This window comes from Zea mays, chromosome 2 (genome assembly GCF_902167145.1).
Source record: "Zea mays cultivar B73 chromosome 2, Zm-B73-REFERENCE-NAM-5.0, whole genome shotgun sequence".
In the NCBI taxonomy this organism is placed as follows: Eukaryota; Viridiplantae; Streptophyta; class Magnoliopsida; order Poales; family Poaceae; genus Zea; species Zea mays.
In genome coordinates, this window is record NC_050097.1 from 18,487,794 (window position 1) to 18,503,430 (window position 15,637).

Below are 15,637 nucleotides of genomic sequence, written 5' to 3' on the forward strand. Positions count from 1 at the left end.
TCTTGGTGCCCCCCACTACCGGAGAAGCCCTCTTGATCTACGTCGCCGCTACCACTTAGGTGGTCAGCGCCGCGATCGTGGTTGAGAGATGAGAAGAGGGGCATGCATTGCCCGTCCAGAGGCCAGTCTACTTCATCAGTGAGGTACTTTCCGAGACCAAGATCCGCTACCCACAAATTCAGAAGCTGCTGTATGCGGTGATCCTGACACGACGGAAGTTGCGACACTACTTCGAGTCTCATCCGGTGACTGTGGTGTCATCCTTCCCCCTGGGGGAGATCATCCAGTGCCGAGAGGCCTCGTGTAGAATTGCAAAGTGGGCGGTGGAAATCATGGGCGAGGCAATCTCGTTCGCCCCTCGGAAGGCCATCAAGTCCCAAGTCTTGGTGGACTTTGTGGCTGAATGGGTCGACACCCAGCTTCCAGCGGCTCCGATCCAACTGGAACTCTGGACCATGTTTTTCGACGGGTCGCTGATGAAAACATGAGCGGGCGCGAGCCTGCTCTTCATCTCACCCCTCGGGAACCACCTCCGCTATGTGCTGCGCCTCCATTTCCCGGCGTCCAACAACGTGGCCGAGTACGAGGCTCTGGTTAACGGGTTGTGCATCGCCATCGAGCTAGGGGTCCGACGCCTCGACTCTCACGGTGACTCACAGCTTGTCATCGACCAAGTCATGAAGAACTCCCACTGCCGCGACCCGAAGATGGAAGCCTACTGCGACGAGGTTCGGCGCCTAGAAGACAAGTTCTACGGGCTCGAGCTCAACCACGTCGCCCGACGATACAACGAGACTGCGGACGAGCTGGCTAAGATAGCCTCGGGGCGAACAACGGTTCCCCCGGACGTCTTCTCTCGAGACCTACATCAACCCTCAGTCAAGACCGACGACACGCCCGAGCCCGAGAAGGCCTCGGCCCAGCCCGAGGCACCCTCGGCCCTCGAGGGTGAGGCACTGCGCGTCGAGGAAGAGCGGAGCGGGGTCACGCCTAATCGAAACTGGCAGACCCCGTACCTGCAATATCTCCACCGAGGAGAGCTACCCCTCGACCGAGCCGAAGCTCGGCGATTGGCGCGGCGCGCCAAGTCGTTCGTCTTGCTGGGGGACGGGAAGGAGCTCTACCACCGCAGCCCCTCAGGCATCCTCCAGCGATGCATATCCATCGCCGAAGGCCAGGAGCTCTTACAAGAAATACACTCGGGGGCTTGCGGTCATCACGCAGCGCCTCGAGCCCTTGTTGGAAACGCCTTCCGACAAGGTTTCTACTGGCCGACCACGGATCTACAACGACCTCAACAAGTTCGGCAAGCGATGGATGAAGGAGCTCCCCTTGGTGGTCTGGAGTCTGAGGACAACGCCGAGCCGAGCCACGGGCTTCACACCGTTCTTTCTAGTCTATGGGGCCGAGGCCATCTTGCCCACAGACTTAGAATACGGTTCCCCGAGGGCGCGGGCCTACGACGACCAAAGCAATCAAGCTAACCGAGAAGACTCACTGGACCAGCTGGAAGAGGCTCGGGACGTGGCCTTACTACACTTGGTGCGGTATCAGCAGTCCCTGCGACGCTACCACACCCGAGGGGTTCGGTCCCGAGACCTCCAGGTGGGCGACTTGGTGCTTCGGCTGCGACAAGACGCCCGAGGGCGGCACAAGCTCACGCCTCCCTGGGAAGGGTCGTTCGTCATCGCCAAGATTCTGAAGCCCGGGACATACAAGCTGGCCAACGGTCAAGGCGACGTCTACAGCAACGCTTGGAACATCCGACAGCTACGTCGCTTCTACCCTTAAGATGCTTTCAAGTCGTTCGTACACCTCGTCCACACACAAAGTCTAACCAACAAGGAAGGGTCAGCCTTGCCTTAGCAAAGCCCGACCCTCCCTCGGGGGCTAGAAGGGGGGAACCCCCTCCGCATCAAAATTTTCCTCGGAAAAGATCTTTTCTGTCAGAACGTCTTTCGTGCTTTTCGACTACTTCGAAAGTGGGATCCTGAAAACGACGGAGTACACGTAAGCAGCCAAGGCTGACCGAGCCGAGGGACTCCTACGCCTCCGGGATACGTATACCTCACTCATCACCTTCTGCGATAAGTAACTCACGCTCGGATAAGCGATTCCGCGGACCGAACAAGTCTTAACGCTCGAAAACTCTTCTGCCGAAACGATTTTTCGTGCCTTCTCGACTATATCGATAGCAGAATCCTACGGACGAGTAAGAGTACACGTAAGCGGCAAGGCCGACCGAGCCGAGGGACTCCTACGCCTCCGGGATACGGATACCTCACTCATCACCTTCCGTGAAAAGTAACTCTCGCTCGGACAAACAATTATGTTACCGACAAATAAGTCCAGATACTCGAAACAAGAGGAGAAGAAACGCAGCTTTACAACACGATGACAGTATGTTTGGGCCTCGGCGGCCGCAGAAAACATACGCACACTACAAGATGAACCGATCCTGCAGGCTCAGACGTCGACGGAGGGGGAGCAGCAGCACCCTCGACGTCGACTCCACCTTCGGCAAAGTCCGACCGAGAGTCTCCACTCCGAAGGATGACGTCAGCGCCACGCCCGGGCTACCACCGCCAGGGTCTCCTTCAGGAATCCGGCCCGAGCAGACGGCTCGGCCGGCCGCCCCGAAGCCTCAGCCAGCTGTTCCCCGAGGACACCAGCCCGGCTCATGGCTTTGGCAACTCGACTCCGGCGCTGGTCCCGCCAGTGGACGGCCCGGCCAGGCTCCGGCCGACGAAGTCTTCTTTTTGAGCCAACTCTGCCTCTGTCCATGCTAACACCGCTGCCTCCAGCTTCGGCTCATCGAAGAGCGGCCGAGGGTTCCCTTAACTAAGTAAGAGAAGCCTCGGGCGGCAAGGCCGACCGAGCCGAGGGACTCCTACGCCTCCGGGATACGGATACCTCACTCGTCACCTTCGCACGAGGCAACTTACACTTGGTTAAGCGGTTCAGTTAGCCGACAGGCGAGTCCTAGTGCTCGGAATGAGGAAAAAACACGGCTCCGTGCCAAAAATACATACGTGTTCAGGCCCCGACAGCCACAATGAACAGACACCGGCACTCAAGGTGCCATTACAAACGGAACTCCGGTTCCGCCTCCGCGGGTACGAACAACCCCCCACATTGGAGGGCCCACGGGGCGACAAGGCCCACACGTCATGTAACCGGCGCGCCGGTTACTACGTGCAAGAAACTGCACCGCCACTCGCGCCGCTACCGTGCCTCCTCGACTGCGGAACCAATACCGCGACTCGAGGCGACCCTGCGCGTGACCCAACAGTGCCAACCGAGCACATCGGTCACGGGTGTAATACTCAAAATTTTATACAAAGAATATAGAGAGGTCTCCTCATTTTATGTGCCTTATTTGCATCATAAAAAGAGCACACATATAATTAATAGTGATTAATAAAAAAATAAATGATACAGAAAAATAAAAGAAAGTGCATTTTGTTGGAGTTTTATATGTTTGTGCATTAAATAAAATAATAAGGATAATAATAATAAGATAATAGATACTAGAAGTTGAATCAAACCCTAAATTGAAATTAGGGTTTGATTATAAGAAAAGGAGAAGGATATAAAAACATAAAAAGTATATTTAAATAAATACCCTCAAACTAATCACTTTTATTACACAAATATAGTTTGCGAATGAAGAGCCACCAAGTCTTAATTTAAATTTGAATTTAGCTTGAGATTCAAATAAAAGGAAAATGCAAAGGAAAAAAAAGATAAGGGAAGATCTGCGCTTGGGCCAACTCCACTCCTCTGCGGCCCACTTCATTTTTCCATGCCCGCCTGCCGCCCCTGCCAGAAACCGCGACTGGGCCGTTTTCAGCGCCAGGGCGGCCCAACTCTCCCCTCGCTGTGCGCCTACCTCTCCTTGGTGACACTGCCGTGTGGGGTCCATTCGCCGGGTCGGTCTTCATGCTCAGGCGCGATTCTGTTGTGGCCGTTCAACTACCTCCTGGTTGCCGCCGAAGATCCCGCCGCCAGACCAGGTCCTCCTCGACCAAACGCCATGGCGGACTCCGCCCTTGTCTCTGTAAATACCAGAGCCGTCGTACCCGCTCGGTCAGACCAGTCTTCTACACGAGCTCGCTTCCAGATCACAACAAACTCCACCCCTACCGGCCATAATCGCAACCCTCCGCGGGTCTCGCGATAGTTGTTCCCTTCTGGGGGAGGGACGCCTTCGTGCCTAGAGTATAAAACTCGTGCTCTCCCTTCGTCTTCCCCCAACCCCCGCTACTATTCCTATGTCGCCATTACCACACATCTGAGAGAAATGCGCCGCCGTGCGTGGACTTCGATTGTCATCGACCGGATCCCTAGGGGTTGTGCCCTTGGGCTTCTTCGGACTTGTGGAAGGCTAGCCAGCGCCGCGCCGTGAAAGATTCGTCACCTAGAACGCCTAAATTGTTCGCCGGAGCAACAACGACCGCGATGGGCCACATATCGCCGTGGTCAAGGTCGGGCGTGGCACGATTCGAGGAAAGAAGCTCACATACGGTTTGCCCTCCTTCTCTCATCGTGTAGCGCGCGTTGGGTTGTGGTTTGGAACACTGGAGCGTGGGGTGGAGGCATGCCGGCAATGGCGCCGTCGCCCTAGTTACTGGCGCCGTCGCGGCCTCAGCTTACAGCTCGGGATGCTGTTGTGGTTCATGGCGAGTTGTAGAAGATGGGGCCGTGGCCGCTGGATCTCAAAGGAACGGCTCAGATTAGAACATGAGGATACCCTTTCAGCACTTAGAATCTGAAGCGTTGATCAAGAGATCGGATGGCCAGGGTGGGTACTGGTTCATTAAGTGAATTGATCATCTGGTGACCGTCGAATGGTGATCCTGCAATCGAAATCCATGGATACCTCTTCGGCCGCTACTCTTTCTAAAGAACCCCTCAGATTATTTGAAATAAACCCGCGGTCCACGGCATGGGTAAACTGTGTCTTGGAACAATTTACACCGAGACCCCTGGACTTTCTAATAATAATGCGCCCAGTCCAGAGAACACATAAATTAGATAAATAATTATGGAAATGGACTTTTTAATGTAAAAATAATCATTTGAATTTGTTTAATCTCTAGAAAATCCATCTCAAGTCCAAATTGATCCATTCCAGTGGCATTAATTTTGTATTAATATTGTTTACCACCTAATACCTTTGTTTAACCATAAAACTTGGATTAAAATTGTTCATTTGAATTAATCTATTCTAGGTGCTAAATGATTTCAGAAATTCATAACTCAATATCCGTAGCTCCGAATTTAGCGGTTCTCGTTCCCACGATCTCGTAGCAATGCGTAGATTATTATTATTCAGTTTATTCTTATGTTTGGTGTAATGTTAATTTTGTCTATACCATATTTGTTTGTATTGCTACGACTAGCGTGAGGTCACGAGTCACCTGAAGATCATCCTGGTACCTGGAATCTCAAGTCCTAGGCAAGTTGTGCCCTTGATCACTTCTTTTTACCAACTCATGTTCTGATTAATCATAATGAACTGCATAGGTTAATTTTGATGGAACCCAATAGGTTACCCTAGTTTGATTATCTTTATACCTTGTTTACCATTGAACTTTTTGGGTAGTACTTGCTAGTGCTTTATGTGGTTTTGGGTATGAAGATACATTATTCATGATTATACTTTTGTTATCTGTTGTTATTTACTGTTCATGATAAGATCATTATGTTAATTGGAACATGGAGAACCACCCGGGAAAACAGTGCTACCACAAGGGTTTATGGACGCCCTTGGCTGATTAATTAGGAAAGCTAGTGGAGGACTACCTTACCCGAAAGGGGCAAGGGCAGTAGGGGAGTGGTCAGTGTAGGGAGGTCCTTGGTTGATTTTGCTGCGATGGCGGTCAGACAAGAACCCTGCATTGGAGCTTCCTATAAACTGTAGCGGGTTTTCTGAAGCTAGTGGAACTTTGTAAAGGCCTCGTAGTGTTACCTGCCTCGCCTCCTCAGTAGAGGTGTATGGGAAGTCGCGATCCCTTGGCAGATGGGTAACATGACTTGTGGGTAAAGATGCGCAACCTCTGCAGAGTGTAAAACTGGTATACTAGCCGTGCTCACGGTCATGAGCAGCTCGGACACTCACATGATTAATTTATGGAACTAAATTCAATTTGTCATATGCATTACATCGCAGGTGATGTTGTTACTTTTGTTCTGCTGCTTAATTGGGTTGGTATTTACTTATACTTAGTAATTGCTAATAAAATTTTGACCAACTTTAAAAGCAATGCTCAGCTCTAACCATCCTCTTTGGTAAGCCTTACACTTCACGTGAGCTCCCACCTTTGGCGAGTTCATGCACATTATTCCCCACAACTTGTTGAGCGATGAACGTATGTGAGCTCACTCTTGCTGTCTCACACCCCCCCCCCATAGGTCAAGAACAGGTACCACAGGTTGAGGCGCGTGGAGGATGCTGCGATGAGTTCGTGAGTGGTCTAGGCCGTCGTCTCCCAGTCAACTTTGGGTTGCTGGACCGTTGTCTCCTTATAATGTAATTATTTATTTATTTTGTATAGAACTCCTATTATCTCTACTACTATATAAGAGGATAGTGTAGACGTCCACACCTCAGATGGTGCACGGTTCTGCCTCCCAGGCTCCCACGTCGGGCCCAACGCGCAGCTCTGCTCCCTCGCCCTCCCAACGCATGCAAACCAGCAGGTCCATTTCCTCACGGTTCTGCCTCCCAGGCTAGGCTCCCACGTCAGCTCTGCTCCCTCGCCCTCCCAACGCATGCAACCCAGCAGGCCCATTTCCTCGCCAAGCAAAACAAATATCTACAACATTACCTAAATGGTTCTCTACCAACGCCATTGAGCCGCTAGCAAGTTAACATTTGGGGCTGCACCAACGCTTATAAGCCGTTCTCTGCCTGTTTCACTAGCCGGTATGGCACTAACCACAATAGTAAAGAAAGCACCACAAACAATGCTCGTGTCCTGGGCTAAAATCTTCATGTGGCCCGTATTCCAGCGATGTTTGGTGCGGCCCAGATAACGAATCGGTACAGTGTGCCCTCGCTATCTTTCCGGCGAAATCCGCGGTCGCATGCCCCCGCTCGCGATTCCCCTCCCCGCGCCTGTAGCCCCCGCCGCCGCCCCGCGCCCGCGCAAGATTCTTCCCCTCCATTGCAGCCGCATCCATGGCAGTCGCGTCCGCGCTATTGTGATCGTCCGCTCTCTCCAGCTGGAGATCTCCAGAATCGACGTGTCTGCGTCGTCCATGGAAGGAGAATCAGACGCCGCTCCGGATCTACGCGCCCCAGCCTCCATGGAAGGGGAGCGTCTGACACCGCCCAGATCTGCGCGCCCCAACCTCCATGGAAGGGGATTCAGACACTCGCTAACCTCTCCCCATATCCCCCGTCCTGCCGCCTCCTCCTCCTCCTCCGTTCTCATCACGCGTCGTGTGCAACAACCCCCTTCACGCGAGCGTGTGGCGACGGTCGAGGCAGACCGCAGACGGTCAAACAAACAAGTCAGGTAGCCAGCGTGGTCATCCGCGACACAACATTCGGCAGCATGGGCGCGGTGGAGTCGTCGGCGTGGATGTCTGCCGCGGCGCGCAGGTGGCTGGAGAACGCCGGCGCCACGGCGGAGGACGCCCCGGGCCGAGGCTTCAACGCGCTGCCGCTCTCCGGCGTGCGTGTGTCCCTCGCGGAGCGCGGCCGCGCGCTCTGCTCGCTTCGCGTGCCGCCCCACCTCACGGTGCGTGCCTCTCCGTCCCTCCTTCCTCCCATCCCAGCTCTCGTGGAGACCAAAGGTCGTGTGATAGGTTCTTGGCTTGGCTCTCTCCCTCCCCTACCCCTGGTCAGGACGCGGAGGGGAACTGGCATGCGGGCGCCATCGCGGCGGCGGTGGACAACGTGTGCGCCGCGGCCATCATGTCCGTGGAGGGCATCATCAAGGTCTCCATCCACTACGACATCTCCTACTTCACAACGGCCAAGCTCCATGTGCGTACACACGACACCGCTCTCCTCTCCAGTTTCTCGCATAAGTCTGCGTCTTTAACACTGGAGTGAGCCGTGAGCGAGAAAAGAAACAATAAGTAGAGGGCATCATGGATGGATGCCAGTCAGCAGAGCACATTATTGCGGGGTGTTCATGCAGAGTCCAATCTTTTTTTCTTTTTCTCTATTCTGATTCTGATCAAATTACTCCTCAGAAGATGAAACTTGTTGTGGACATCTTTCTTTTTCACGGCACACCTTTCACAGAAATCGGGTCCAGTTTGGTGAGCCTGGTCTTTCAAGTAATAGCCTCTTTAATTCCTCGGGCACACAGTTAGCATTAGATGCACATTCTTGAGCACAAGGAAGAAAGGTCTCAGGTCCATTCTATTCTATCTAGGAAGTAGAGGGCATGCTTCTTTTTGAAGCTTTTGTTTCCCAGAAGCAACACTGTTACTGCTTTCTGGGTAATGGGGGTAACAGCAGGGCAACCAAAGTTTGCTTAGGTTGGTGCAAAGAAGGGTTATGAACCACACTTAAATGTTGTGCGTCTAGGATGAAGTGGAGATGGATGGTCGGGTGGTGGAGCAGAAAGTGCGGATGACAGCGGTGGCAGTGGAGGTCCGGAAGAAGGAATCCGGCGAGCTGGTGGCCATCGGGAGGCAGTGGATGACGGCCTCCAGGCCCAAAGTCGTTGCTGCTCACAGCAAGATATGAACTGAAGCTTCTTCCTTCCTTGGTGGGAATTTCGTCATTGTTAATTGGATGCTCACAGCAACTCGTCATTGTTAATTGGATGAATCATAACTTTTGCAGTCCTCTTAACTGATATCCTGATATAGATAGTGCAGAAGTTCAAATCTATTATTTAGTTACTACTTTCTCATGAGGATGTTTATATAGCTTACAGGCTAACATCCTTATAGTCTGTGCATTTAGCCAAACAAAAGTCAGACGGTGCTATTGTGACCTATATGTTTGTATATTTTTTCAGTCGATCAAGTTTGATTCTGGAATATTTCTCTCGTGTTTAGATAAAGAGAATGACACAATGTTCAAAGGATACAATCACACTTGCCTTTTTTGTTCATAGGATGGGCAAGTATTTTGTTTCTCATCTCTCTTCAATTGTTGTCGCCAAGCTAATATTGAGCTTTGGTTTGCTACAACAATTAGCATCCAGTTATATATACTTCTTTGAAGTGAGTAGGGAATTGCTTCCAAAAATATTTCAATATTATTTTTAAAAAAATCTTGCAAACACGACTACATGCATCAGAATACATTATTTAGATTGGTTATTCGTACATGATCTAACTGCTTGTTGTATCTCATTTACAGGTATTGGCTGTGATCGAGTATCTCCTCGCTAATGGAAGTGAACATATTATCAACAAAATTATTGACGATAGCTCATGAGATTATTCAAACTGCAAATATAGTGAAACTTAAGATATTGTTCACTAGAATATATCTACTAGCTCATTTTTCAGACTGCAGATGTAGAAAAATGATTGTTGATTACCTTAAGAGTTCATATGGTCCCTTCAACAGGAACGTGTCTGTTTTACTTCTGAATTTACAGAAAAGAATTCTTGATTTATAGCTTATATTAACAGTGTTGCCTGCCCTCCCGCTCTCTCACTCTCTCTCTCTCTATCTCTCTATGTGATTAAAGTATAACATATAAACTGTCCTTGGCTTGCTAAAGCTATTATTTTCAATTTGCTTGCATGGAACTCATTATTTTTACTGGCTCTATTTTATTTCTCCAATAGGTCGAACACGTCACAAGGGAAGAGAAGTTCATGCAAGCATATGACTTGATTGAAGTATACTTTAAACTTATAGTAGCATGTGCACGTCTGTCCATTATTGACTCACAGAAGTAAGGCAACCTTTTCTTTCTATTATGCAAACCTATATTTGTTATGTGATTTTAGTTGTATATTATTCTTTCTTGATAGTTCTTATTTATATATATCAGTTAGATGTTTTGTAGGTTATGTTGGGATTCTTTCAAAAGTGAAATCTATTTTCCTTTACTGTTGTCGCTGTTGGAATTTTTGCATAATCTACAACTCATGCCAATTTCAGAATACTCTAGATTTAGGACTATTCCAGACAGCAAAGATGTCGCCATTATATATTTAGGTCAATTTTCCTCTACTGCTCCTGCTATAAAATTCGGTTATAGTTTTTTTCGTGCATCGCAGTTATTTAGGCCCGAGACGGTATCTACCAAGACAAGGCTGCTATCACTTGAACTGCTCCAGGTTAGCTTACTTCTCTGGGGTTGCTAATGTTCATTTTTGTTTGTTTTGATGTTATTTGTAGTCATTCTCTTTAGGGATTGCTAAAGGGAGTCAGCAATGTGTTCATAAAAAAATTTCACTTCATTGATTCAGTCAAAGCATATCTTTCGTATGCTCTTCTGCGAGCATTTGTCTCTTCATCTCCAGTTGTTTTTCAGGTAAACATTTGAAATTCATTTAGTTTTGGTTTTCATCATACTTGGTGTGACAGTATGATCATTTATGTAATAAGAGTGGGCTATCATGCTAAGTTGACTTTTCTTCTTTTATTACAGTATGCTTGTGGTATGTTTTCAGTTCTGTTGCTCCGGTTTGGAGAGTCTGAAGGTAAAATTGTTATTATGTATGGAAGTATTGTTTGTTGTGTTGCTTTTGGTAACATTGTATTCTTTGAAATTTTAAAATATTGGCAGAGGGGGAAATTGGTGTCTTCTTTCCTTTGATAGTTTTAAGGTCTCTGGATAGCTCTGATAGCCCCCTCAGCCAGAAGGAAAGGTCGTGAGTTGGTTTGCGTACCTTGTTCTTGTATGTAGCTCATTGAAACAAGTACTAAAGGAAAGGTCGTGATTTGGTTTGCGTACCTTTTATTCACTTCTCTATATTATTTTTAAAAGCACTTCGTAATTTTCAGATGAATAGCGATGTCTACATATTAGTGCGTTCATACAATATAATGGTGTCAAAGCCTGTAGTGCTTGTCTTCCTGTTGGTGGTACTCATAGTCACGTCCCAGTTAGAATGGAAGCAATAGCTTGTAAACGAGTTGGAGCTTGTCAAGGATAAGGTGAGGCGACTCACTTTGTGTATCTGAAATTCTGAATGCTTTAAGCGAGTTTTTTTTAATTTTTAGATAGTGTTGAAAATATGAAATATAACCTCTTTTGTGCATAGAAAATCTTGACTAAAATTTTAGTTTCTAATTATACACTTATTTCTAAACCTCAGTTTGATAATATGGTAGGCCAACATAGGGAAAAAAAGAGAATTTCATGCTTCATTACAGGAGTTTAGGGGGGAGATTCTGACATTTCTGAAGAGGCTACTGAGATCAAATTTATTCTGAACATAGCTTCCATCTATCAAACAATGTAGACCGATATTCAAACTAACATTCTATCCATGATTATATAGAATCAGTTTGTTGATTGCCTAAGGCCATGATTCAAGATTTATTTCAGAGAAAAAACATGTATGCAGTCACGGTAAGAATTTTATTTTCTTAAAAATACCGTATTGCTTTCTTGTTAGCTAACAAAAATCCAGAAATTAATGGTGCCAATTATTGTTTCCTGAAAAGTACAAAAGAAGTTCAGAACTAATTCTATAACTTTGTTATTCAGGTGGGTGTTGGCCTGATGATTTTTCAGCAACTGGGAGGAATTAATGTCTTAGGTTTCTATACAAGCTATATTTTTCCTCTGCAGGTATCCAAGCTAGATAAATTTTGTCCTCTTAAAAAACGAGGTATCTACAGCTCTTTCTAAACTTCAGGATTTTCTGGAAAACTTGGGACCACCTTGATTGGCGTTATTCAGGTTCAGATTTAGACATTTTTTCAATAAAACAGTATTGTTCCAAGTTTTTTGTTTGAAATTTTAGTATTTGCGTTGTCATTTTTATTTAATTGTGCACTAATTTCTTGGTCCAATTTATATTAACAGATGAACATAACATATACCGCTTCAGATGGTGGGAATATTACTTTAAGTGATGGGAAAAAGGTGGACTGCATCATACATATTGGGCGGACAGTAGAGGCAATCAATTTCTGATTTGCAAAAAACAGTTTCAGCAGGTTGCAGCCTATGCAATGCATTTGAATCCAATTTATGGAGCCTCTTTTTTTTGTTTTCACTGTTGTTTTGGTTAGCATTATATGCGCCTTTTGTAAGTTTGCAAAGAGGAGAGGCAATGATGGAATCCCTTACCAACAGCTTGAGATGGGAGGTCAGGCACCGAACTCTTCAGGTTTAGACAACACTGCAACCACCACAGACGACTGGGAAGACAACTGGGATGATGACTTGGATGATGAAGCAGCAGCAAATGGCCTTCCGTTGAGATCACAGACGAATAGCAAAGATGGCTGGAACATGGATTGGGATGACTAAGCTCCTACAGAAGAACTTTGAATGGGTCTGTCAAGTGAGATAGAAGATACTTCCATCTGCCTGACTTGCAAGAAAGACTCGAACGGAGACAACTAAAACTTGAACTGATGGAACTAAGGCTTGGTAAAGTAACCCATATCCTAGAAAGGTGAAGGATTGGCTCACTTCATACGGTTTGTACCATAGAGTTCACTTTTTTCTCTTTGAGCTGATACACGAACTTTAGCAGTACAGATTTTAGTTCTTTTTGGGTTGTAATATTACAGCAGAAATTGTGTTTATATATCGAAAACACATTTTATTCTTTGGGGGGAGTTAATTATTCTCTTTTGTACACACTCTTGAGTTCCATATCATTAGTGTATCATTGATGCTGCACGCTTGGACTGGTTGGAAAATGCGCGCCGCATGTTCAGATTCCCTTGAAAAGACCACCAGATAGACGATTTGCGCCTATATCTGTGTGAAACAACTCCAATTGAACATCAACCTCCCAATGAGCTGTCTTCTTTATTTTTTCTGCTACTGCATATACATACTACACCATGGGCATGTCAAAATAGGATAGGATACAGAGTTCCACAAAAAAAAGACTCAGCTTCACTAATGTTAATTACCATGTATGATAAGGTGCAGAGACAACACTATTGTGGGTAAGAAAGAAAATGGCAAATCATGAACATGTAAAAAAGAGACAGGAAGAATTAAATGGATGAATCCTAACTTCAATTTGGATTTTCTTGTTACCGAGTTTGCAGCAGCCTAGCGGCCATTAATTACTCTAATTTTGATCAAGCTCATAGAAAAATTTATTAATCTATTAGCATCTACAAAACTAAACAAAAGGCACAATTAAGACATATTTCATGGTGGGTTCAATGAAACTAATTCTATGTTGTAGAAACTAGAAGATCGCAAGTGTTAAAACTGTGAAAGTAGGCTGCACGAATGAACAACCTGAATAGCATGATCGAGGGGATCTAAACCGACTGGGTGAGAACCCAAGCCTGTCAAATACTTAACATGCTTCAGCGCCGAAGCTTCGGAGAAACCCCTCTTTCCAGCCTGCTCAGCATCAAGGGGCAAAGGAAGGCTTCCAAACTGGATATGATAAACAGACCATGATCCATGAAGGAACACTATCAGCAATCCCAGTAGCAAATAAGCACCCCTCCTATCTTGCGGCTGTCATCATTTGAATCAGTTGCCCGATCAACTTTGGAATTCTCACGGGTTGACACAGAAGAGCATTGTCCTCGAGGCATTCTGATAGTCTAAGTTCAAATAATGCAAACAGAGAAACAAAAGATAAGAGTTATCTTCATAAGTACTACTGCTATTGACAGATTATCGAACGAGTAATTAGGACCAAAAAATAGAGAACAGACGCGACAACTGCTACTCAGCTAGGGACATACTGTGGGATAGTGCACAAATTGAGCAGCAGCATTTCGGCCTTCGCCGCCGGCTGCCACAGCCCGAGCGCTATCCCAGAGTCAGCATGTACTGGTAAGGGGTAGCCTTGAACTGTTATTAAAGCATGAATTGAGCAGTATTTAGGCTACTCTTTTGCTGTGTTACATTATTAAAAAAAACAACTTTGTCTTGGTTCATTTCTGACATGAAAGTAGCCTCTTGCTGTTCTTATGCTTCCCCTAATATAACTTTTATTTTTTTTAATAATTTCCTAGCTTGTCGACAATTAGAGGCTCTCTCATTTTTGGATCCACTGAAGCATTTTAGAGGTGCTCTGTTCTACTATCAAAGGTTAGTATGATTGTTTATGCACATTTCCTACTCCTTTCTTTGCTTAGTAATGGTTGATAAGTATAAGCACATGAATAGTATGGAAGAAAAAAAGATAATACATTATTACAAAAACCATCTTGGTCTTGGGTCCTCGCCGAGTCACCAATGGATTAAATTTTTTTCTCATAACAATATAACACATTTATATATAAGTTATCATGATATTATTTGTTCCCGTTGCAACGCACGGGCACTAACCTAGTATAGTAAAGATGTGACATTCGATCCTGTGCCATGATTCATCATATGTGTGAGACTTGGTCCCAGCACATCTGGTGATTATGTTCGCGCCCGGGTCTTGGTGCCCCGAAACCCGGGTGTGACAGAAGTGGTATCAGAGGAATGTTGACTGTAGGACGAAACCTAGATAGAACTGGACAACCATTATCTACTTACCTTTGCTACTCTGATTCTTTTCTAAACTTTTCTTAATATTTTCTCATCTAATTCCGCTTACTCTGATTATTCTTACCTTTTCTTTCTAAAGACAAATGTGGATTTCGACCTTTAGGAATAGGAGACCTACTATTAGGAACAAAAACAAAACTATTTTTTTGTATTTATATGCTTGAATGCTTGTTCTTATGATACTCGTTTGATTTGGATCTTTGATTGAGTGTGATGAGTTGTGGAGTAATGTCCACAATTACATCTGCATATATGTATAGGCATAAATATAAATGAATAAAATTCATGAGATAACTAAACAACTTAGATTGTTCTCCATTAAAGTGTATCTATTTCATAAAGATTCTCTCTTATCTTAAAAGGTTCTCTCTCACCTTAATAAATTCATCTTATTTGGAAGAGATTTTATCTTCTTCGAATAGTTCTAACTGACCTCCAAAGATTCTACCTTATCCTTATGGATTCATCTTATCTTGAAAGAATCGCCTTATCCTAACCATCCTACTTATCTCACCCTAAAGTAACCACCGTGATCTAATCCAAGTCAATGAGATCTTATCTAGTCTATCTAGTCATAACAATCTAACCTAGATCTAATCTAATGTGATGGATTAATCTAACCTAACGAAGTCTAACCTTAAGTTGAGCTAACCTAAGGTTAATCACTTAACCAGTTAATAGTGGTACTTGGACCCTTCTAGCCAAGTGTTAACATAACTTAGCACATTCTCAACCATGAGCAAAAGAGCTAAATCAACCCATAGAGTCAAGATGAATCGTATAATCAATCTATCCTCACCTAACCTCAAACAAACTTTTGATCTACATCATGTGGTTTACCTCATCCATGTTTATCTTAACCATATTTCCCAACCCCGATGATATACACTAACCTCGAATCAATGAGACCAAGACCGAAGGAGAAAAGATCAACATCGACAAGAAAGGGTATAACAGTCAAAGTGAATCTCGAGATGAATGAGGACTTAAACATTTTG

The 15,637-nt window shown here is 45.7% G+C and overlaps 1 protein-coding gene and 1 long non-coding RNA gene across 2 annotated transcripts; both read left to right on the top strand.

Annotated features, from left to right (window-relative positions):
• Window positions 1-7,565: 7,565 nt before the first annotated feature.
• Window positions 7,566-8,713, top strand: LOC103648449 (uncharacterized). Its single transcript, XM_023301730.1, has 3 exons — window positions 7,566-7,751; window positions 7,859-7,999; window positions 8,552-8,713. The coding sequence occupies exons 1-3, from the start codon at window positions 7,566-7,568 to the stop codon at window positions 8,711-8,713; spliced, it is 489 nt and encodes a 162-aa protein (XP_023157498.1).
• A 1,672-nt stretch (window positions 8,714-10,385) lies between these two features.
• Window positions 10,386-10,624, top strand: LOC103646070 (uncharacterized). The gene is made up of 2 exons (XR_002267518.1): window positions 10,386-10,469; window positions 10,587-10,624. It is a non-coding gene; the product is annotated as an uncharacterized lncRNA (long non-coding RNA).
• Window positions 10,625-15,637: the final 5,013 nt, after the last annotated feature.